General features: G+C 53.3%; 1 protein-coding gene and 1 long non-coding RNA gene across 3 annotated transcripts; one reads left to right on the top strand and one right to left on the bottom strand.

The window, feature by feature from the left end:
* Positions 1–703: 703 nt before the first annotated feature.
* On the bottom strand, positions 704–19,990 carry CTSB (cathepsin B). 2 transcript variants are annotated; one of them, XM_045831770.1, is made up of 10 exons: positions 19,840–19,990; positions 8,742–8,892; positions 7,676–7,761; positions 6,520–6,634; positions 5,608–5,726; positions 4,702–4,787; positions 4,241–4,387; positions 3,624–3,740; positions 2,151–2,279; positions 704–1,666 (listed from the first exon to the last, which is right to left on the bottom strand). In XM_045831770.1, exons 2-10 carry the CDS (start codon positions 8,865–8,867, stop codon positions 1,569–1,571), a joined length of 1,023 nt encoding a protein of 340 aa, XP_045687726.1. In that variant the 5' UTR covers positions 8,868–8,892; positions 19,840–19,990; the 3' UTR covers positions 704–1,568. The 2 variants fall into 2 exon arrangements, with proteins under 2 accessions (XP_045687726.1, XP_045687727.1); XM_045831771.1 differs by lacking the exons at positions 5,608–5,726; positions 7,676–7,761; positions 8,742–8,892; positions 19,840–19,990 and having other exon boundaries at positions 6,520–6,593.
* Positions 18,260–19,830, top strand: LOC123814150. The gene is made up of 3 exons (XR_006784841.1): positions 18,260–18,691; positions 19,206–19,303; positions 19,633–19,830. It is a non-coding gene; the product is annotated as an uncharacterized LOC123814150 (long non-coding RNA).
* Positions 19,991–21,759: the final 1,769 nt, after the last annotated feature.

Consider the following 21,759-nt stretch of genomic DNA (forward strand, 5'->3'; position numbering starts at 1 on the left):
GGCAAACTCACTCGGCGTGATTTTGGGAGGAGCTAGTCCAGCTCCTTTGGGGCAGGGAAGTAACTTGTATCAACAGGCCAGGGAGACGGGTTCCTGTTCTAGTTTCCTGGTCCCTGAGAACTGGTGGACTTGTTGGCTTATGGCCCTTAATGAGGCCTATCCAAAGGAAGTTACTGACCAGCAGTGTAAACTGAAGAGTCAGAGGGAACTCCAAATTCGGCGCACAGGCTCTGCCTCCACCCCACCCCGTCCCAGCACCGGAGGGGAGCAGCGAGAAAGCTGGTTGGTCAGCAGGACACTGGGGTTATGACATCACCAATACACATCTATAGAAAACCTTAGGTGTCCGCTGGTTTGTGGTTAGTTAAAAAAAAAAAGGAAACTTAAGTTCTTAGCACTTTAAGCAAGGGCAGAGCTCATCATGCATGGGGTGCACTGTGGAGCTGTGTTTACAGAGAAGGGTCAGTGAGTGACAGGGAACTAAAGAGACAGGAACTGTGGCTGGAAGTACGCTGGAGCAGTGAGAAGCCAAAATTAGGTGCTCATTTCATTCCCTCCCTGCGAAGCAAGACAGCCCTGACCGGAGTTTAAAGAGCACCCGGATCCACGAGAACACGGTTCTTCTCGGGGTCAGGGACAGGCAGCGGCAAGTCTGCAGGCAAATGACCTCTAAGATTACACATACACATACACACACACACACTTCCCATTGAAGGAAACCTTTTATTGGCACAGTCATTCCTTTCCTTGTGATTTAATAGGGGGAAGCAGTGGTTTTTAAACAACAAGGGCTGGTTTCTCCCAAACTATTTTCACTGTAGTATCAGAAGTCAGTAGGTCAGTCAAATCAAGACCACCCGGGTTTAAGGAGACAGTCTGTAAAACTAGCACAGCTCTTCCAACTGCTAAGACTCATTCTCATGATCAGCTGAGGCGCACAAAAAATAAAACTTCTATTTAAAAAGAATCATGCCAAGGACAAGATCAGAGCAGGTTAGCAACATTGCAAAGCCTGACAGATGCAGGGGCCCTGGGAGAGAGGCTTTTCTCCCAAAGGGCTGCCCTATCAATTTTCTTGTAGACCTATTTCCGAATCTAGAAGACTAGCTTGGAGGCACTGCCGATGGAGGGGAAGCTATCTTGTTAAGAAATCAACCTTTTGTCCTGGAAAGTCTACAAACCCTCTAGGTCTGTCCTGCTCCCTGGTGATGCCAGACAGGGAAGGATGGAGGATGTGGCGGTGGTTGCAGTGACAGTCGGAGCAGCACTAGTCCTGGGGAAGGGTCTGCTCTGCTTGCAGCAGTGGCTTATGTGGGCTAAGTGCATTGTGACAACAGTCCATCGGATGGCTGGGAGGTAGCCCGGCCTTGGGTGTGTCTCCTTGGAAGAGAGTTTGCGTGGTGGACACGAGGTTTGGCCCAATCCAGTCCTTCAGGCCTTGTCTACAATCTCTTGAACGCTACTTGAACTCAAAGAATAAAAGACATTCCTATCCTTCTCATCCCCAGGCCCACTGGCTGCGTTTAGGGGAAAACTGCCCAGGACTGGCTGGAAGGACCCACAGCAGGTTAGATCCTTTCCGAGGAGTGCTCTGTGCATGGGACCCCAGCCACAATTTCCGATTCGATTCCACAATGATCCCGGCCTCTCAGGATTTTAAAGAAGCCTAGAAAGCAAAAATAAGGTACCTTTAAAGTGAGCCTTGAGTGCTGGCTTTTGCCAACATGTTCAGACTCATCCCTGAAAGACCCAGGAGCCAAAGTCACCAAGCTAGCCCCTGAACAGACCCCAAACCAGGACCAAACCAGCAGGGTGCTCTTGTGGGGTCCACTGTTTGCCCAGGGGCCCAGCTCCATCCACATCACGGGGCCCCTGGGTGCTACTTCCATTAGGCCTATGTGCCCCATCACTGCAGCTGGTGTAAAGGGAATGGGCAGGCACAGGGATCTGAAGCTGGAACCGGCTCCCGGCCACCCTCCCAGGGTCAGAAGCTGTCCCCCAGCCCTAACACCTGGACACCTGGAAGGTCACGGCTAAGCCTGAGACCCAGGGTTGGAGTTCTGCAGTGGGCAGAACAGGGGAAGGGAAGATGACAACTATGTTCTGGCTCTTAACACCCTCTGCTTAGCAGGAAGGGAGCAGCCACTCACCATTGTCACCCCAGTCGGTGTTCCAGGAATTGCCAACCAGCCAGTAGGGGGTGCCGTTCTCCACTCCCCAGCCCAGGATGCGAACTGCGTGGCCTCCCACCATTTCTCCAGTGACGTGCTGGTACACTCCTGAGAAAGGAAAAGTAGTTCCGGCTGAGACCCAGCCACAGCCCCATCTCTCACAGTGTACCCCAACTCAGCTGGCGCCCCCGTCAGGGCAGATGGGGCCCAGGAGGCCCCAAAGGCCTGCCATCGTCTTCAAACAGGATTGTATAGGCAGCAAGTTATTTAAATGTATTTTTCAAAGACCAACACACACAGGTATGTTGTGTAAATATTAAAATGGAGCTAACAAAACATTCCTGTTGGTTGCCTTTAAAACCAGAGTTTCTTAAATTCTAATTTAAGAAATACAATGTTAAAATACCAATGATATGTTTCACATAACTAGAACTCCATGCAACATTTTGTTTGTTAAAAGCCTTCTGGGGCTGAAAGAGCTAATTGCTGCTCTGGGGTCACCCTGGAGGCGATGCAGGAGAGAGGCTGGCTGAAGAGCTCCAACCCGGCTAGCCCCTCATGATTCACTTGGTCAAGCTGGAAATAGAGCCTTTTGTAACATGGGTGAGGACTGTGTTAAGAACTAGCAGCTTTACAAATATAATTTTTTCTCAGGGGAGTAGAGTATAAGGGGACTGACTACAAGGCGATGGGGAAAAATACAGTAAAAACTGAAAACAAGTTATTTTTTTTGCTTGCCAGAATTATCTTCCTTTGTGTAATCCTTGTCTATAAGGGTTGAGAGCTTTAGAGTTTTCAATCTGGCAGAATGTACATGAGACAGAAGCGGTCAGCCCAGACAGCTCATCTGGAAGGAACCAGGGTTTCTAAGACAGCTCTTGGGCCGAGGGCAGTCCAAAGTCCCCACCACGTGGCGCACAGCAGGGGCTCCCTGCTTCCTCATCCACTAGATGGTCAGCATGAAGCCAAGGCTTTGCCAAGACAAAGACGAATCAGGAGAGCCGCTCCGTCCAGACACCCAAAACCCACAGTTACACTGTGATGAGTAAGCTGACAGAGCAATGGAGGTGAACGGAGGCGGGGCCAGGGCTGCAGGGAGGCAAGGACAGGCTTCCCCGAGAAGACACTTGAGCCGGCTGTGAAGGGATGAGTGCCACGAGCAGCGATTGGCCATGTATTAATAGAAACACCTTGGAGAGGGGATCTGAACAGCACACGCAGACAAGGCGAACAGGTGCAAGAGAGCAGAGCAGGGGCAGCTGCTGAGAGCAGAGATTGTGAGCATCGGCCCAGCTGCAGAGGGGCCTGCAGAGCCGGCCGAGGGGAGGCCCGACGCCGCCCTTCTCCTGCACACCCCGCCTTCCTCCTCTGCTCAAGCCCTGTTGGCCCGCCTGAACCCAGACCTCCCTTGCGTGCCCCCCGCCCACGATGCCACCAGGGGTCAATACACACCAGACTTGTACAGCAGGAAGTCTGTATACACGGAGAAGGCTGCTTCCACTGGGCCATTTTTGTAGATCTCTGCCATGATCTCCTTCTCGTCACTGGGGACGCTGTAGGCGTCACATCCTGACAAATGAACCAGGAAGTGGGGTGACACGTGCCTCCCACAGCTCCAATCAGCCAATCACGCACTGATTCACGGGAGCCACCAGGGGAAGACGGAGCATCTAGAGGACCTGCCAGGCCTGCAGTGGGGTTGAGGAGGCTGGGGGCAGTGGTGATGAGTAGGGACCCCCAAGGGAGGAGTGATTGAGCTGGATCTGGAAGTTGAGAAGCGGGAGACCACGGCCTTGGAGGGCACAGCGGGACCCAGGAGGACTAGGCCAGGCCACTCCCCTGTAAAAAGAGGGCTTTGGGCCCCTCCAACTCCTGAGAGTCTGACTTGAAGGCAACATTCCTGAGATGGAATTCAGGGTGGACACAGAACACACAGCAGGTACGCAAGAGAGGCATGAATGCCCTTCCTCTCTCCGACGCGGGTTGCTGGCTCTCAAGACTCAGCTGGCCTGGCCTCTCTCCCTTTGGCAGGGGGAGGCTGTCAGCAGGTCTCCGGCCGAAGCGCTTACCGAAGTGTTTGTCTTCTTTGTACGATGGGCTGTAGCCTGGCTCGCAGATCTTGCTGCACTTGGGGGTGTCCCCGCCCTCCCCTGAGCATGGGGGCCGGGAGCCATTCACGTGGTGCTCACAGGGAGGGATGGAGTAGGGTCTGCAACCTGTCACCAAGTAGAAAGCAGGGTGTCGGCCAGCAGCCCCTACACAGTCCACTCAGTGCCAGAAAGGATTGGGGTGATGACTGGCGGGAACAGTAGTCACCCGCCCCGCCCCCCCCGCAGGCTGTAGCCTGGGTCTGTTCTCCCACCCGTTGCAAATTCTGCCACTGAGGAGAAGGGCTTGTCTTTCTACCCTAAGTTTTGGCCCAGCACTCTTGCCCTTAACCCTCAACCTTCACTTCATGGTGGAAAATGAAACCGTTATTATTGCTTATAAAACCCATCTGGCCAGATAGGGACTCAGGGCAGACACTCACCTATATGGGAGTCATACAGGCCCCCGGAGACCAGGCCTTGTTTCTTCCAGAAGTTCCAAGCACCAGAGGGAAAGCCCCCATTACAGCTAAGAAAAGAGCCATTCATTAAAAGTCATCGTGACAGAGGTGCTAGGTGCTCACAGACCACTGCCTGGGGGGCCCACCACTGCCTTCAGCAATGGGCCCAACAGTCTCCCACATCCTGAGAGACCCCCAACTCACCCTCCCGGACTGTCCCTTCTTCCAGGGAATTGCCTGAGTTCCCCCATCCCCACCCATCAAGACTCTCCCATCCCCACCCATCAAGACTCTCAAGAAGAGAGAAGGACACTCACATTCACGTCCCCTCCAAACCAGGCTGGGTCCTTTCTACGGCAGGGACTGTCCCTCGGGCAGCCCAGAGAATTCTCTGGGGCCCTTACCAAGACACCAGTGCCAGAAATTCTAACTCAACGGGTGCAGGGCAAGGTCTGGACACACAGGGGTTTTGTTATTGTCCTTGTTTTTAAGAGGGCACCACCAAGGCACTATGACCGACCTGGGGACCCATTACTCTTAGTTACAGATAAGGAAAAAGGCCCGAGGCACTTCCTTGGGCAGGAAAAGGGAACAAGGTGACAAAACCAGATCATGAGATCAGAAATTTAACGGCACACCCTGAGCCTATCTGTGGCACCCAGAACCCACTGTCCACTGTGGGCTAGTCTGTCCACCGTCCCTGTGGGGCCAGTCTGGTTTCAAGAACCTTCCAGAAAGCAGCAGCCACGCTCTACCACCCACCATCCTGAAGGAGCGCCACTCCCATGCCAGGGGGCCTCAGTCGTCCCCCACCCCGGAGGAAGCCTCAGTCCAGGCCTCCCCCATGCCATTCCTGGGGCTGGGGTGGGGGGGGTGCCTAAGACTCACCCTTCCCCACACTGGAAGCCACAGCAGGTAAGCAGGTCCTCAGCAGACACCTCCACGTTTTGAAGCCCATTGCTGACGATGCAGATCCGGTCAGAAATGGCTTCCACAGCCCCAAACGCCTGCAGAAACAAGCCCCACTCGGGTGAGCCCCACTCCTGGACCGTGGGGCCCACCAGCCACCACCTTGGAGGACCACAGTGGGCACCTCAGCACGCCCTTCATTTCTGAAACACGTGACTTTGATTTTTAACGTAAAACACAGCTCGTGCAAAGGACAAGTACTCTATGATTTCAATTCTATGAGGTACCCAGACTGACCTAAGTCGCAGAGACAGAAAGCGGAAAGGCAGCTGCTGGGGGCCGAGGGGCGGGCAGATGGGGACAGAGTTCAGGGGGGCGGTGATCTGGTTTTACAACATGACAAAAGCTCTGTGGGTGGACGGACGGCAGTGGTGCCTACACAATGGGGATGTTTTTAATGCCACTGAACCGTCCACCTGAGAGTGATGAAGATGGTTCCGTGTATATTGTTTTACCACAGTTAAAACAACAAACAAATTAAGACAGCTCATTGATTCAGAATGGCTGAGTCTCCATGACGCCGAGAAGTCAAAACTAATGCTATCTGCCGACAGACCAGCACAGCATGTCAGACAGAGAAATAAGCACATCTCACATCCCACACACGGGCTGCGCCCTGTGCGGGGCGCCTTGCACATTCTTCCTTCCGCCTCATCTCTGCAACAACTCCCGGTCAGAGGGGCCTTGATTACGCTCCTACTGGTGAAGACTGAGCCTCAGGAAGGTTACGTGTTGTGCCTAAGTCACAGTTGGTCCACTCCCAACTCTCCGGATCACTCCCAGACCGCCCCCATCCCTTGCTCCAGCCACTCCCGCCCGGCAGAGCCTCACCCAGCAGGAGCCACAGGAGCCTTGGTCTCTGATCTCCTTGATGGTTGGGCACTGTGGCCACTGTTCTCGAGCATCGAAGTTTTCAGGGAGAGCTATGTCCCCAGCAAGCGAAACTCTGAATAAAGGAAGGTCTCCATTAAAAGCTTGCACCTTACCCAACATGTGCCGCCCATCCCATCCCATCCCATCCCATCCCATCCCTACCAAGGCCAGCTGACGGCGGACTGCCACCTAGAAAAGGAGTGAGGCCCATGGCATACAGAAGAGGGATGTCCCCTTGGAATTTTAATTTTTTAATCCTCATCTGAGGATATGTATTTACTGATTTTAGAGAGGAAAAGAGGGAGGGAAGGAGGGGGAGGAAGAGGGAGGAGGAAGAAGCGGGTGGAGAGAAAGAGAAACATCAATCAATTGCCTCCCATATGTGCCCCCAGTGGGGATCACACCTGGAACCTAGGTACGTGCCCTGACTGGGAATCAAACCCACAACATTAAGGTGTACAGGATGATGCTGCAACCAACCAAGACACCCAGCCAGGGCATCCCCTTGGAATTTTAGAAAACAACACTTGATTCTACTGCTTAACACAACTTTTCATTCCATAGGCTTCTTTTTAGACTAATTTTATGGGTATTTTTCAAGAGTTTTTAGACACAGGGTCCAGACAACTGTGTTTCTTGCTTCCCCCACCCCACAGCACATCACAAATGTCTGCTCACATCATTGTTAACACTGTCACCGCCATGTGATGTCCCACACCTTCCCTAGCCCATCCTCACTGTTATGTTCTTCTAATGCTTCCTACGAGAATGATAAAGTCTACATGAAAATGTCCAAAATTTCCTAGAAAAACAAAATTTGAATGGCCAATCACATGGCTTTTCTTCGATTTTCCTTATTCAAGATCAGGCCCACCCAGACTGTGGTGCCCCAGACTAGGGACCTTTCGCCCTGGGGCTCCCAGCTGCCTGGAGAATGGAGAAGCACAATAAACACAATAAACAAACAGTGGTGTTTGGCGCTGAGCCCTGCCCCTCCAGCAGGGTCTCTGGGAGAAGCGAGCCGGGCAAATGCCAGGGAGGCCTTCTCTCCTCCCTCCTTCCCACTGTCCCAAACACACACCAGCTACTCACGCCCCAGGGGGTGGGATCTCACCTCTGGGGCAGCTTGGGCCCGCCCAGTTTGGTGCCACACAGCTTCTTCACATAGCTCGGGTGCACGTTGTAGAAGTTGTGTCCGGCCTGGAAGAGAGCCCGTGCACAACGGTCACCCACCAGCAGAGCGGTGTGTCCAGGGACACGGCGTGTGAGGGTACGCACGCTGCCCTCATTCAAGCCCTGACCAGGCCAGGGGTCCCTTCCAGCTCAGCAGAGCAAGGGGGCTGATCTCCTGCTACAGACCGAGTTTCCCCAAATTTGTGGTGAAACCTACACCTGCGATGGGATGGTATCGGGAGGTGCACTTCTGGAAGGTGCTTAGGTCCTAAGGCTGGAATCCTCAGGAAGGGGGTTAGTGCCCTTTTAAAGGAGACCCCAGGGATGTCCCTCCCACCAAGTGAAGACACAGAGAGAAGCCAGCCATCCGCAACCTGGGAGAGGGAGGGCCCCCACTAGGACTTGACCATGGTGGTACCTTGACCCTGTACCTCCAGCCTCCAGAACTATCAGCAAAAAAGTTCTGTTTATAAGGTACCCAATGTATGGCATTGTGTGGTCATAGCCTGAACAGACTAAGATGGGCACCCAGCAAAGCAGGCCGGGGCCCGCCCAGAGGGACCTCGTGGGTAGCATGCAACACGCAGTGCAGTGAGTGTCTCCTCTTTTTGCTGACGTCAAGAGAGACGCCCAGAGCCCCGAGCATGTCCTATTCCTCATTCTTGGTTCCCAAAGTCCCAGGCCTTAGGACTGGACAGAAGAGAATCAAGGACCTGCTACTATGGATGAGCCGTAACACCCACTCCGGTGGAGCTCACACGTTACCCAGTTAGGGACACTTCCAAAGCTTATTTACTCCCACGCCCCTCCTCACACACGGGCAACACACACACAGGCATGGGAGGGGGCACGGAGGAGGTGGGCGAGGTCTTGAGCAGCCTTGACTCTGAACCAGACTTTCAACCCTCCCGTGGGCCGCAGCTGCAGCCCCCTCTGCTGGGAGTCAGAGTGCCCAGACTGACAGCCCTTGGACGGGACACAGACAGGAAGCGGCCCCCACAGCCCACCTTCCAGGTGGTGTTCTGTTTATTAACATAGTTGACCAGCTCATCCGACAGGGACTGGAACTCGAGCCTGCTCCGCGCACTGGTCAGCACCGCCAAGCAGCTGAGGGTGGCCAGGAGCTGCCACATTTTGGATGCTGGATCCTAGATTCACCTAGAAAGGAAAGGACCCAAGACATCAGAGGCTGCTCCTCCCTCACTCAATTCAAGTGCTCGACATACAACAAGGGTGTCCCCTCAGGCAGTGTGGGCCTGGGACCAGGAACAAGCCAGTGGGCAAAAGACCCATGTTTTTGTCCTGGCTGCCACTTGTCCCCTTCTGTCCCCCAGTTTCCTCTTTTGTCAAGCCTGGATGTGGCGACAGAACCCTCCAGGACCTGGCTGCCACTTGTCCCCTTCTGTCCCCGTTTCCTCTTTTGTCAAGCCTGGATGTGGCGACAGAACCCTCCAGGACCTACGTGCTGGCAGGCTCCTGGCCTGGTCTCGGTCCCAACCTGTGCCTATGGCACACAGGACTGTGCTGTGGTCTGAATGCTTGTGTCCCCCAAATTCAAGTCGGAATCCTATCCCCCAAGGCTGGGGGGGTTAGAAGGCGGGGCCTTGGGGAGGTGATGAGGCCATGAGGGTGGAGCCCTCATGAATGGGATTGATGTCCTCACAAGAGAGGCCGCAGAGAGATCCCTCACGCCTTCCACCACGTGAAGACGGCGAGGAGTCTGTGACTGGGACATGCGCCCTCACAGACCTGCTGGTGCCCTGACCATGGACTTCCAGCCTCCAGGGTGTGAGGAATAAGGTCTGTTTAGAAGTCACCCAGTCTGTGGTATTCTGCTGGAGCAGCCAAAGGACTAAGCCAGACTGCATGTGCTTCTCCTGCAGAGAACCAAGACAGAGAAAGCTGGGGAGCAGGTCAGCTGTGTTGCCTGTAGTGAGGCCCCTGCGTGCTGTTTCACTGGATGGATGGTTTGTGGGCCAGACTATCTAGAGAGCTGTGAGGACCAGTCCAGGGCTAACCTGCTGTCTGTCAAGACCCCAGGGCCCAGGCAATAAGCAATATCAATACGTCTGTCCTGCACCAATGAAGACATCTGCACCTTCAGGCTAAATTGGGTCCAGTGCCCTCTCCGCTATCTCCAATCTGTCTCTCCATGGACCTGTGGACACCGTTGAGACTCTTCCCAAGTTAGTGCTCTGAAAGAGTAAGCAGTCTGTCCCTGTGATTATGTCGCAGGTGGATTTAAAAAAATGCAAAACAAAATAAATTTTATGAGCCACATTTTGGATACAAAACAAGCAAAACACAAGCCAAGCTAAGGCTGGCATGTGCCAGTCTCAGGAGAGCCAGGGAAGCAGAGCTGGTTTGGCTGGTGGCGCCAGCCTCCTGGGATTTTCTCTGGTTTTTCCAGTCGGCCAAGGGCTCTGCTTCCGGTCCCAGAGATGGGCCCTTCCAGGAAGGGAAACCACCACCTCACAATCACCGCCCCTTGATCCAGGACTAGCTTGTGAGTCAGGAGGTCAGGGGCTGCAGGTCAGCCCCCGAATCATGCTCTCAGGCCAGCAGCTCCATGAAAACAAGAAGTGCATCCTGGTGCCACACCACGGCCGGGCCTTGGGAGGCACCCACCGGTGGGGCCTGTAGGCATGTGTGTGTTGGGAGATTTCCTGTGAAGGTGACATGAAGATATATGACTTGGGTGACAGTTCTTAACACACCGCCTCCCACACAGTGCATTGTATTTGAGGGAATAGTTAAACCTAGTTGTTGCGTAAGCAGCAATTCATCTGGAAGAATAAATGCATAAGGATAGCAAAAAAAAAAAAGGAAGACAGTTGTGGAAAAAAAGCAAGGAAGGCGGCCTGGCCCTTGGGGTAGTTCCCCTTGGGGTAGTTAAGTGTATTACAACCCCCCCCTCCCAGGCTGGCGCAGGACCAGTTTCATCAACAGAACAGAAAACAGACCATTCAAATGCATATCCTGTGTGGGCGTCCAGCGTGTGTGGGAGAGGCGAGCAAGCACACTGAGTGTGCATCAGTAGATGGTGCTTACCCAACTGGCTACGCACTTTGAAGAAAAAAAAAGGCTGAATCTTTACACTTGATTCCTTACACACAAAAAGGAACAAAGATCTTGAATAAAAACACCGAAGTAGTATGAAGAAAATAAATGCACTTTAAAAAATGTAATATCGGAGTGAGGAATGCCTACGGTTGACATAAAACAGAACCTGAAAGGGAAAATGTCTGATGACGTAAAAATAAAGCCTCTCTTCTAGAACAACAAAAAGTGGCATATACTTAAGGCTTCCGTATACTTAAGGTGTTGTTTCCTTAGCGTGCAAAGGGCTCTTAAAGTCAGAATAGAGACAGTGGAAGAGAAAAAAGACAGAAGGACCCGCACAGTGAATTTACAGAAGAACTACAAATGGCCAACACAGACATTAAAAGATGCTCAACCACAGGCAGGCACAGACAAGACTGAGGCGATATTTATCTTCCACCAGAGTGGCAAAGGCAGGTCATCTTGATAGTTAGTTCTGGGCAGGGGTCAGATGTAGGGAAGCAGACAGGTCACACTGCCCCCGGTAGAGACACAGCCTACCCCGCCGTCTCCATTGGCTTTTTAATCTGCGTGTCCTCTGACTCAGCAATCTGACTTTTGAAACTTACCCTACCAGCATCGCAAGGCAAACATACTGGGTCACGGATGCTCCCTGACATTCTCTGTGTTAGAAGACCAGAAACCAAGCAAGTGTCAGATAACAGAGTAACTGTTTAGGTATAACCAATCGTGAAATGGTTGGATACAAAGCAGCTCCTTGAGAGACGAACTGGTTGAAATGAATCACCGCACCACTGGACCTATACCGTAAATACATGCAAGACCTACGCTGCAGGTGAGTCATGCTAAGCTTGTGAACCCAGTAAGCAGTGTACAAGTACATTCCTGTCATGTCACTACGTGTAAAACGTCAAGAAAAACGCACAAAAGCAGTCACTGCAACAGGGGCACTTACTTTTCACTATGTATCTTTGTTTTAAAAAGTCAACATATTATATGCGAAGCTGTTTTTAAGAAGGACAGCTAGGGCTACAGAAGACCCCCTGCCGCCCACCTGGCGTAAGCATGCTGGTTTCAGTGAGCCCCCAAATGCACTTACAGTCACCTCCCCGGCCACCACTGAGGCTTCCTCCCTACCGCCTTTCCGCTCAGAACACGTAACCTTCCCCTTCAGTGACTCACGGGGAGGCTTCCATTCACATGACCACGTGCCAGGGACCCACGCACCCTCCAAACTGCTAGGGGACTGTCTCGCTGTGTTCTCACATGGCAAAAGGGGTAAAGAGCCACCTGGGGAGCAAAGCAGTCAGGTTCATTTCTTTTTATTGACACCCTCTGACTTACACTTGGCATCTTAACATTCTTCCGAGATAGGAGAACCTTGTGCAGGGGGCAGTCCCAGTGCAGTGCTCCCTAAACGTCGACAGGAGTGTCCCCACGTGCCCCCTGGGTGCGCAGCCATCTGCTGAGACCTCAGATCATAAGCAGGTGGAGAATGAAGGTACTTCCATGGCAACTCCGATTTTAAAGCGAGATTCTGTGGTTCGGTGGTGGGAGAGAACATGGCACCTCCCACCTGCCAGATGGCTCTCGGCTCCTGCACAGACAACCGCCATGGCCGTCCCCCAGCCTGAGCCCCGAGTCCCGCCAGACCCCCCACTCGACGGCACCAGAGAGCCTTTCACGCACTCACTCTGCTTTTCGTTTGGTTCCACAGGCCCTCCTCCATCTTTCTTGCCAACTTTATTCTCCCTCCTTATAACCTCAGTGGAGGACCAGGACCCTCCAGCAAACTGCAGACCTTGACCCACCGACTCACAGCCCATGAGGACTGAGCACCGGGGAAGCTCTTCCTTTAGCCCCAGCTCCCCGGGCACAGTGCCACGGCAGTCTGGGAGCGTGTCTGGGCTGGGCTTCAAGTTGGGGCCAACAGCCACCTTAGCACCGCAGTGAGGATGAGCAAGGGACTTGGAGTCAGGAGACCTGAATTCAGATCTCGCCTCTCCCAACTCACTGACCGCAGCCTTGAGTGCCAACCTGCACTGAGCCTCAGTTTCACCACCTGTAACAGGGAGCTCACAGCCACAGTTCCTCCGGGCGGAAGTCCAGAGGGAAATGAGGGTGGGTGGGCCCTGGCGCAGGCTGCTCTGCGGTCAGGAGGCCACGCAGGGCCGCTCACTGGGGCCCGTTCAGCTTCCAGGTCCAGCTCACCACCCTTCTGCCTTCCCTCCCTCTTTCTTCTTTCCTCCACCTCTCGCCTATGCCAGAGAACTCCGGTCCACTCCAAACCTGTCCAAAACGCCTCCACATCACAAGGAAGAATCTGAGTTAAAAATGAAATTTTAACCTCAATTAACCCCTCAACGGGCTTCCATTTTGAGGGTCTTGAGACTGTTGAGAGCCCAAAGAATACTAAGTCAAATGTCTCCTCCCCGAGGGGACAAAGACAGCAGTGGGGATGTCATCTCTGTGAGCACCAGACAGCCTTCCTTCCCCCACACCCACGCACACCACGCGCACGGGACAGACTGCACACAGGTGCTGGAAACAACAGGCTGTGCTGGTGACAGGCAGTTCACGAGTCCCGTGGCCTTGGCACTAAAAGAAGAGCTTTCACTTCCCCTCCTTTTGGCACCTACTTCCCTTTTATTTCTCAATTCTGTGCATTTTTTCCCTCTTAATTACAGGAGAGAATGGACAGAAAGTTCTTACTTCCTGGGGGAGAGGGGCCCCCACGGGACGAGGACACTGCAAATCACCACCCTGCCTTTCAGGGCGTGGGCGGTGGAGGGAAGTTCTCGGTGGGGCCAGCATTACTTCTGGTCCTTGGTCAGCAGGACTAACTGCATAGGACCTGGGATTCCATCACATCCCGTCCCCCCTTTTCCAAGGTAATATCTAGCTAAAAGGGGGTGGGGGGTGGGGGGGTTCTCTCATTCCTTTCCTCTCTAAACCTCTATAGCATTTACCACTTTACATGAAAACACATCCCACAAAAGTTCTGTAGACCTTCCTGAGAACAAAAGGGCCTCTGGCCAGGTGATCCTATCTGTCTCCCCTCAGAGCAGAACTGGTCCCCAGAATGCCCTGAAGCCATTCCCGGGGAGAGAGAGAATGCACACAGGAGGGGAGCGGCTGATGCCACAGGAGGCTTTGAGACCTGACATCCCTAAGGACACAGAATCAGTTCTGGCTGCCGTCTGCCTTGGTTTCATTTTTTAGAATGTGAGTGATTATAGAGCCCTGGAGTTGACTGGATTCTTTTTTGTTTGTTTTTTTTTTAATCCTCACCCAAGGACAAGTTTATTGATTTTATAGAGAGGTGAAGGGAGGGAGAGAAACATCCATCGGTTGCCTCCAGTACATGCCCCAACCAGGGACCAAATCTGTGACCTAGGCATGTGCCCTGAACAGGAATTGAACCCGAGAACTTTGGGTTTATAGGATGATGTTCCAAACAAGTGAGCTACACTGGCCAGGGCTGGTTGACTGGATTCTCAATCTATATTGAATCTGGTGAGAGAGGACATTTCTACTTGAACTTTCCAAACAAGCCAGCTGCAATCTCCTGGCTAATGCAGAAGAAGAGTGAATATCCAGCAAGTCTTTCACAACCAGTACTTTGCTCTTCCTTGTCCGCTGCTGTTCATATACTGGTGACCTTTTGCAGCTGGTTCTAAAGAACCAAAAGATCAAGTGCCTGCACTTTGCTAATAGCCACACATTAGGTTTCACTATCTCTCTCTCTCTCTCTCTCTATATGTGTGTGTGTATGTATAGAGAGAGATTTATACACACACACACACACACACACACACAAATTGATTAGGGGGAGAGGAGAGAGGTGGGAGGGGTGTGAAGATTTAGTGAAACCTTGCTAGAGAACTTTGTAAGTCTCTCTTCCACAAAGACTGGTCTTGCCTCTTGCTGTTGTTAATGGCAGTGATTCTTGAACTCCTGACCACGCCAGCACACACACAAAACAAAAGGAGGCAGGTCTCCATTTCCCCTTGATCTGTTTGCCCAGTTACACACCTCAGTGTTGGGGCAGCACCTTGGCAACCCTGCACAAGTGCCTCGACTGCAAATACACTCCAATGGCCCTGAAGGAAAGAAACCCAAGGCTTTTCCTTCTGGACTCTGAATCACAGCCTTTGATTTGGTCTTTTCTGTTTTATGGCTTTGCTCCTAAAGCAAACATGGTTAACTGCTTCTTAGCTTACCATCTTTAAACTAGAAAAACAAGACAAAACAGAAAGGGCTTCCAGCTGTCACCTGTCTCAGTGCTGTGAGGACGCACAGGTACCGGGTAGGCTATCTATCCCCCCCTAGAGCCTGGCTTCCTGCAACTGAAACGCCCCCCACCCCAAGCAACTGCTGGGACCCAGAAAAGTCATCACTGTAGTTGGCCGCCAGCAGCACTGCTCATCAGCCCTGCAGGCTCCAGGGGAACCCGGGGAGGCAGGGGAGGCAGTGTGAAGGCCCCATTGCCTCAGCCTCTCACAGGTACTTCGCCTGCAGCCCACCTGCCAATCACCCGTCTGAAATAAGTGACTAATTCCCACCAGGTTCAGCAGGGCTGCTGCGCTCCCAGTGTCTGGAAACGGTGTAGCTACAGCGCCCACAAATGGAACATTGCTCAAGATCAGCCATGACAGCCCACATCCTGCAAACAGAAGAAAATTACGACCATAGGCTTAAAACAATGGACCCCAGAAAGTCCCCAATCAGCTCAAAAATGTTGTGTTGTTGAGAAACAAAACACAGTTCAGACAAAGTTCTGGAAAGTTCTGGAAGCCTCTGCTCACCAGCTGAAACTAACTTACTGAAATGCTGAAAGGGGCACCACATCTCCATGTCTCAGTTTCTAAAATGGGCACACTGCGTGGTGAGGGCACAGACGAGAATCAGCCGATGAACGCATCAGTAAGTGGAACAACAAATTGATGTCTCTCTCCCTCCTCCCCCACCCTCCCTTCCCCTCTCTCTAAAATCAATCAGTAAAAATAGAATAAGATAAACTCGGCATACTGCCTGGACTCTGAAAGCCTGTGGAGCTACTTTATCAAAGCTTTTAGAAACCCTTGGATCTTTAAATGAATTAGTGCCCCGTGATGCAGGAACACAGCAGCTCCCTCATTCAGCCACAGGCTAGATTACGTCTCCCTGCTAGGTGGGTCCAGGGTGACCGAGGTGGTGGACCCCCAACAGCGAGCAACAGAAAGGCTTCATCTCTCCGGCTCAGTCCTGGTTTCCTCTCCTGAGGCCCCAGGGAAAGAAACTCACCTCACAAGGCTGTTGGGAGACAGAAGGAGATGCCCTTTTTCAAACAGCTTTTCATGCTGCCTGCCTTAGGCAGCCCTTACGATGAACTGCCACTAGGAAACAGCCTCTCACTCGCTAGTGGGGTGACTATACACCTCTCCCTCTCCACAGGCCAGTTAACTGTTGCTGTCTCTGGGTAATTCTTTTTATTCTCAAAATATCCCAGTATGGATGAAAAATTATGATCCTCCAACTTTCAGGGACAAGCACTCAAATGACGGTTTGCGGTGCTATCGTGACCACCAGAACCAAGCACCTCCCAAACACCTGCAGGGTTAAGTGGACCGAGAATGGGTGGCAGATGGCTCCCAGCTGAGGCTGGACAATGCCTCAACCCTGGAGTGACTAAAGCCGTTGGCTGGCACCACCTACCCAGGTCTTGTGCAAGCCTGGAAGCTATGTGACGTGTGTGTGTGCGCACACATTCTGCCCAGTCCAGGTCAGCAGGTCAGAGAGTCAGAGAAGCCCAGCCTCCCCCGGGTCTCTCAGCAGAATACCCAGGTGTTTTCAGAGTGCTCCAGGCTGATTCTGTTTACTATTTTGGTTTGGTTGTATCTGTCCCTCCTTCCTCTCCCCAACTTGCTAGGTTATCTTGATGACCAGACTAAATGAGTTATTGGCCTGTGGGAGACAGATAAGGCAGTCAAGAATGCTCTCCTGCCTTCTTCCTGGTACCCAGTACTCACTGAGCAGTAACACTGGAAACATCTTGTATAGGCTCTTGTTCTACAGGTAAGGGAAACCAGTGCTTGAGAAGAATCAAAGTCTGATAGTATCCAGTGTTGGGAAATAGGAGGAACAGGAACTCTCAACACTGCTGGGTGTACAGGTTGGTAAAACTTTGCCTCCATGCACTGTTTGGTATCCAGCAAAATGGAAGATACACACCCATGATGACCCAGCAATTATTCAACTTCTCCTGCTTTTGCCCCACAGAAACTCTTGAAAAGTGTCTAAGAGATCCAAAGATATTTAATGTAGCACTGTAAGCAACAGTGAAAAAGCAAAAATGACCTAAGTGTCCCTCAGTAGACAAATACAGTGTGCATTTAAAATGAATGAACTAGAACTGTATCTGTTAACATAAATAACTCTCATAAACACCAGTGGGAAAGGATACATGCAGTATAATGAAAGTTAACACTAACTTTCATAACACTGTTCATGGATTGATACAAAGTATTAAAAGTGGGAAAAAATGTAGGAGAACTATACAAAGAGCAGAAAGCAGCTACAATGTCCCTTAGGAAGACCAGAAGCCAAGTGGTGCTGAATGTGGATCAAAGAAACGGAAACCTGCTCCCCTGTGAAGGGAAGCTGTGACAGAAAGGGAACCCACTCACACACAAGCCTGAGACCTGGAGGCCCCGGTGCTGTGGAAAGGGAGTGAGGATGAGGCTTGAGGTTAAAAACAGGACTGGTTCAAGTCTGAACATGTAATGGCTTTTTATCTAGGACCCCCCCCCCCATCTAAACTAGGGCAGAATAGGAACACTAACAGCCAAGGAAGGACGCAGGGCTCATCTCCCTCTCTCGGGCAGCTCCTGGAGTGCATGTCGAGTGTAGAGATGCCCACATGGGCTGGGGCACACTGCTCACTGCCTCCCTGCACACTCCTCACTGCCCAGCGAGCACGACCAAACCTGTGTGAGCCTCAGCTTCATCAACTCACTGCCAGTCCCCTCATCTCTCTACACGTGAGGGTGGACCCCATGAAAATGCCCCATTTCCATCCTCGGCGTTCACAATAGCCCACTTCATACAGTTCGACCTCATGTACTTCTAATACTTTCCTTATGCCAAACTCTCAAAAATAGGTGGCAGGCACTATTGTAAGTTGTCACCCCTATTATTTTAGTCCTCATTTAAAAAAAAATCACCCAGCACACATATCAGGGCTCGCCTGACATATGTGCTCTCCCTTCACTTCTCAGTCCAGCTGCCACTAGTCACACAAAGTGTGTGTCACCCCTAAAATGTGGGCAACTTGCTACTCCACCTCCCCAGCTCAGCAGCTGGGAAAGAACCACAGGCCTCGGTGCAAGCTGCTGAGTCAGCAGCACATGGGCAGGTTTTTCCTGGAGCCATAAAGCTTCCCCTCTCTCCCTCTGACCCGGTAGGAAACAGGGTTGTCCAGAGCCCCTATCCCAGGAGGGAGTCGCTGCAGCTGGGCTAGGTCAGGCCTGCGAAGCCCCCAGATGAGGAACCTGCACCTTTCCACTGGGCATTACCCCGGGCCTGGGACAAAAGCCCAGAAAAAGTCTGAGCAGAACCTTTCTCCAGGGTGCCTTCAACTCTCTCTTTGGGAAAGCCCCACAGGGTGCGGACAGCCCAGCCCCATTCTCCGTGCTCAAGGGCCCTTGCTCACCATCACCAGTGCCAACAGGAAACAAGTCTCCGTTACTGTGAGAACATCATGGAAGAAAAGGAAAGTGGCCTTGGCCAAGCCGGACACCCTTCTAAGCCTTTCACCTTCTCACTCAGGCTGCACGGAGAGACTCATCTAGATGAATGAATCTCAGCAGCATTCACCTCAGGGTGAAGGCACTCGGGGATCATGTTTCCCAAGGTAACAAAAGATGCTAGGCCCTCTTCCCCCATCCCAGAGGGTTTCTATGGGGTTGGGCAGCAGTATATGGGGCCTGGGCTGTTGCCCTTCTCCCTGCTCCTGTTGGCCTCCTCGGTGCCCAGGGAAGGGGTTGACCAAGGCCCACTAAGGTGGCAAATCCCAGCCATACCTACCTGGACGGCCTACTGGTTGAGCCCCCCAAACTCAGTCACTCCACAATGCTCCCTATATGCTCCCTCTCCCAGGGCTGCGGGGTCATTAACTGAAGGGAGAGGTGATGCCCCAGGGATGCAGCCCTGCTCTTCCCTTGCCCACACCACCCTGGGCCTGAGGTGCCCAGCCAAGGAGTAGGAGTGGCCTCTTCCTCCCGCCCCCACACTCCCCGGGGCCAGGGGGACTGGGACCCTGTATAGTCTCCTCTCCTCCTCTCCGTCCAGTTTCTCTTCCCCTCCGTGGATTTAACTTCCATGTGGTTTCCACCCCCATCCACCCAGCCCCGGATTCCTGTTTTCAGGTTTCTGTCTTCTGGGGCCCTAAATTGTCCAGGATTGTGTGCAGACAGTTGCCCAGACAACCATCTGGTATAAGAAAACACCCAAAGCAGATGCAGAGGTAGGTACTATGATTTCCGAAGTTTGCTAGGGAAACTGAGGCCCGGACACCCACCAGGCGCCGGCAGCCAGATTCTAGCTGAAAGTCGCGGGATCCGAGCCAAGCCATTCCTCGCAGGCTCCTCCCTCCGACCACCCCTGCAACTGCCCGGCTCCGCCTGGGCTGCCTCCCGGGCCAGCCCTGGGGACCGGAGGGTCGTGGGGTCCGCAAGACCCCGCCCGAGACCAGAACACAGCCCTAGAGGAGGCGGCCGGAGGGAGCTTCCCGGCCGGGTGGGGGCTGGGACCTCGGCTGCTGGCGATCGGGTGGTTTTCTGCTTTTCTCCCCAGGGCGACTTTTTAGCAGTGCGCGGCCGCCATCCCTGCTGGCCGGGCTGTGATAGCCTGAGCGTCCCCGCACCGCCCCGCGGGGCGCGGGAGGCGCCGAGTGGGCCCGACCAGGGGCGCACCGGGCTCGTCTCCTCATCCCCTGCCAAGGTCACTTCCGCCGGGGTGGCGCTGCGCTCGCGCCCCGACCCGCCGCCCACCCGGACTCACCGAGCTCCGCTGCCTAGAACCTGGGCCTGCAGCCGGGAAGGACGCTTCGAGTCGGTGCCGGTGCCGAAGCAGCCGCCGCAGGTCCCCCGGCCGCCCCCGCTCCTATTTACCGCGCCGGCCCCGCCCCGGGCCCGGCTGACTCATCACGTGACCGGCCCGGGACCAGCCCAGCACCCCCACCCCCTACTCTTCCTGTTGGCTGCACCCCACCCCGTCCCAGGCTCGCTAGTGAGCTTGGCACCCCCACCCACCCCCTGCTTGTCCTGCTAGCTGCACCCGGTCCTCACCCCGGCTCCCCGTGGAGCCTGGCACCCGCACCCCACCCCCTCCTTCTGCTGGCCGCCCCGTGGCCCCTGCGCCAACCGCGCCAGCCTCAGCTTTTGGAGAACCCGCTCTGGGTGGACACGCCGGCTGGGGAAGAGGGGCTCTGAGCCCCGCCGGCCTCTAACTCTGTGGGCTGGGGCATGTGGGGAGCAGAAGGGAACTGAAGGTGTCCCTAAGGGGCTCCACCCAGCCTGCGAAAATTACGCAGGGCCCGCTGCAGCCGGAACGCCGCGCATTCAAAGCCCTCAGATCCCTGCTTGGGGAGGGGGTAACTGTTCCGTATTTCATTCATTCAGAAACCACTGCCGGAGCTGGGTATCAAGACAGCAGAATTACAAAAAGAGCTTTAAAAAGCTCCTTTATCAAAGGTCAAAGCTCTTTTATCAAAAAGCTCCTTTGATATCCTGAGGCCGTGCCAATAAGACGCTCCAGCTATGTAATCATAATGAAAACAATAGCTAATACCCCTGAGTACGTGCCCCTGGCAGGAGCTGAGTCAGAATTTACATACAGAAGGACCTGAAGACCAGGATCGCTTAGCAACCAGCTCCAAACCTGTTACTCTGCAGCCCCTGCATCACTCGTGTCCACTAGGAAGTGGACAGAGTTTGGAATGTGCCACGTGGAGCTGTGTGACTTTGGATAAGTGACTTAAACGCTGTCTTCTTCCGATTCCTCATCTGGCTAATGACGATGATGGTATTTACCTCATACAACTGTGAGCACTAAGCGGATGGGGCTCCATTCCGTTTCCTCTCCACCTGTATCCCAAACCCCGGCACTGACACAGTCCCCGGAATAAACCTGGGTGGTCTCCCGGGACGGATTCGGCTCTCCTTGGGTCGAACCGCTCACGTGGGGGCTATCACTTAAGCCAAGCAGAACTGTAATTGGAATTTGAGTTGGCAACTAGCACCCCTTAGCCCCAGATGAGCCTTGTGCCTTCTGTGGAAGGTTTAGGGCAGCCGATGAGACCTTCTAGGGCAGCCGATGAGACCTTCTGCGGATCTCCTTGGGCCCCTCATCCTCCCCTCAGGCCTTTTATGAGCCCGAGCCTGAGAGCTTAACCTCCTGAGACCTCTAGCAGGGAGAAGAAGTGTTTGGAGAATGTCTTCTCTCCCACCTTCACCCCATCCCCTGCCCCCAGTTCATCTAAACCTACAGGGCCAGAAACACCACCAGACTCTCCCGTAAACCAGAATCTCCTGAGCTTCCTGGGGGGCTCTGACCAATGGGAAAAGGTTGAGAACACTCCTTGGCCCAAGAATCTCCCCTCTCAACACCACCTTGTTTCACCAGTCCCGGCCAAGGTGAAAAAGGAAATGGAGCCAGGAAAAACCTGGGCTGGATTCCTAGTTCCTCGGTTACTTCACCTCTCCCAGCGTCCGAGCAGGTGGTTTCAAGGAATAAATTTGAATTAGCTTCTGTCTAGTGTGTGCCAACCACAGCTCCATACATGCTTAGTGATGAAAAAGCCCTTTGCATTTTCTAGTGTTCAGAGCCAGACATGGTATAGAAAGACCTGGACTTACTAAAAACAGTGACAACCCCAATTGTTGGCAAGAATGTGGAGCAATGGGGGTTCTTATGTATTAT

The sequence above is a fragment of the Phyllostomus hastatus genome, unplaced genomic scaffold (assembly GCF_019186645.2).
Source record: "Phyllostomus hastatus isolate PE091 unplaced genomic scaffold, TTU_PhHast_1.1 phas_contig_159, whole genome shotgun sequence".
Taxonomy (NCBI): domain Eukaryota; kingdom Metazoa; phylum Chordata; class Mammalia; order Chiroptera; family Phyllostomidae; genus Phyllostomus; species Phyllostomus hastatus.

Excerpts from the sequence above, each read along its gene's own strand:
- CTSB (XM_045831770.1), bottom strand. The coding sequence starts at position 8,867 with ATGTGGCAGCTCCTGGCCACCCTCAGCTGCTTGGCGGTGCTGACCAGT. Across the intron at positions 5,727-6,519 it reads GCTCCTGTGGCTCCTGCTGG|GCGTTTGGGGCTGTGGAAGC; the intron begins GTGAGGCTCTGC and ends TTGTTTCTGCAG. Across the intron at positions 2,280-3,623 it reads CTTCCTGCTGTACAAGTCTG|GAGTGTACCAGCACGTCACT; the intron begins GTGTGTATTGAC and ends TTCCTTTCTCAG.